We start from the raw sequence: 1705 nt of genomic DNA, 5'->3' as shown, positions 1-1705 counted from the left end.
ACGGTTATCGGAGTACCCCCTCCGTCATCGGCAGTCCAGGGCACTGTGTATCAGAGTGGATCACAACGTGATTTTGCGACCCCCACTCCACCACAGCGGTAGGGTGATGAACGCGCTTCCCGGCGTTGACTTCGGTTCCGCGACTCACTTGCTCACAGCAGCGTCATCCTCAGCCCCAGACGTTGCCAACCACTGTCCCACGCTCTCTGAACCCACGAGTCACTTCAATCTACCGACTGAGTACGCAGCAATGCCCAGTTTGCCCTATGAACCCTCGATCTCTTTTGTTGGGTCTGGCCTCGCAGTAACGCGGAACCCCACGCGTGTATTAGCTGCTTAATTCAGCCCAGCACTTTCCAGTGATTGGGGCCGATTCTCTTGCCTTCTTTCGTCAGGAAGTCTTCCTCGTACCGCTGCACGTTTACTGGCTGAATCGCATCTAAGAGTAGGACGGCCACTGCCAACCGTCCAGAACTCACCTACGAAAAATACTCCTACCTGCCGACTCTTCACGTGGCCTCCAGGGCGTCCATTTCCCTCACCAACGTCGCCTCTCCTTTCTGCACTCATTTTTATGGTACTTGATGCTGCGTCGCTTCTCCTGAGCGATCTTCTCTCACCCGTTACGCCCTTTCAGTTGCTGGCCGGTACCTTCAGCCAAAGTCCTAGCGCACGTCCGTCACCGACTGCACCGTCCTTCTAGCTGTCTTCAATGTCACTTTCCGTCAAGTCGATCGTCTCTATGTCGGGGTCCTGTGCGACGTCGACACTGTGACGCGCACGCCGCCTACACTGATGAATTTATCAATATTACAATGCACGATTCCCTTGCATTCAGTTATTTTAAGACTACACGCAAATGCAAACGAGCCCAACTTCTGCAGTGCCCCCTAAGGTGGTTATCGCTGTTGAGAGATTTTATGTTACGCTATGCCTTTGTCTGATATTACTGGAATTTCCTTCTTCTTAGAGATGTTCCTCGAGTCGTCTGACCAAAAGGAGCACCAATTGGACATCGCTCGTTCTGCAGTACTCGATTCTCGCTATGAGCATTCACGGAAATCCTTTTTTATCACCATGTGCAGACGTCATTCCTGCACAATATACTGCAAGTGCATAGTTATCAGTTTATGCTGTCGTACTTGAATAGCGGTCTCAGTTGATTTTCAAAGTTCGGCAGTGGATACTTCCCACTGCTAATTTACACCATAAAGTTGGCGTTTGTCTTGGTGCTGGGTTCGGACTGGATTCATTTGTGAGTGCGGTTGCGATTAATCACGATCAAGAGCAATACCTGATACGACGGCAGTCAAGTTCAAATTCCAGCTAGTTTTTCATTAAACAGCTAGGTTCAATAATGAACAAGTAACAGGAATTGTTCATAAAAGAGCAAATTCTGACATGATGGACTGAGCAACTGCCATCACAAATTGAGAAGGAATCTACACTAACCCAACAAGCATTCCACTAGTCGACAATTATCGCTGAGCGACCCTATTCATGGTAGATGCCATAACTGGGTGGAAATAGGCGGCCCATTTCCCTTCTCTTCAAAAATAAAACCAAGAGTATGCCTCTCGAACTCACTCAATGCAACTGAGAAATGCATTAAGCGCGACACATCATCGAGAACTACTTTATTGAGGCGAAGCCCCCCCCCCCTTATAATCGTGTGTATTTGTTGTAGAGTACATAACTCCTATTT

At 48.6% G+C, this 1705-nt stretch overlaps 1 protein-coding gene across 1 annotated transcript; it reads right to left on the bottom strand.

Annotated features, from left to right (window-relative positions):
• Positions 1–341: 341 nt before the first annotated feature.
• PPTG_21878 (hypothetical protein) lies at positions 342–570 on the bottom strand (the record flags this gene model as incomplete). The annotated part of the gene is made up of 2 exons (XM_008900580.1): positions 342–428; positions 499–570. 2 exons carry the CDS (start codon positions 568–570, stop codon positions 342–344), a joined length of 159 nt encoding a protein of 52 aa, XP_008898828.1.
• Positions 571–1705: the final 1135 nt, after the last annotated feature.

The sequence above is a fragment of the Phytophthora parasitica genome (assembly GCF_000247585.1).
Source record: "Phytophthora parasitica INRA-310 unplaced genomic scaffold supercont2.9, whole genome shotgun sequence".
Classification (NCBI taxonomy): domain Eukaryota; phylum Oomycota; class Peronosporomycetes; order Peronosporales; family Peronosporaceae; genus Phytophthora; species Phytophthora nicotianae.
Note: the sequence above shows the minus strand (reverse complement) of the source record. Positions and strands in the feature narration are given on the sequence as shown.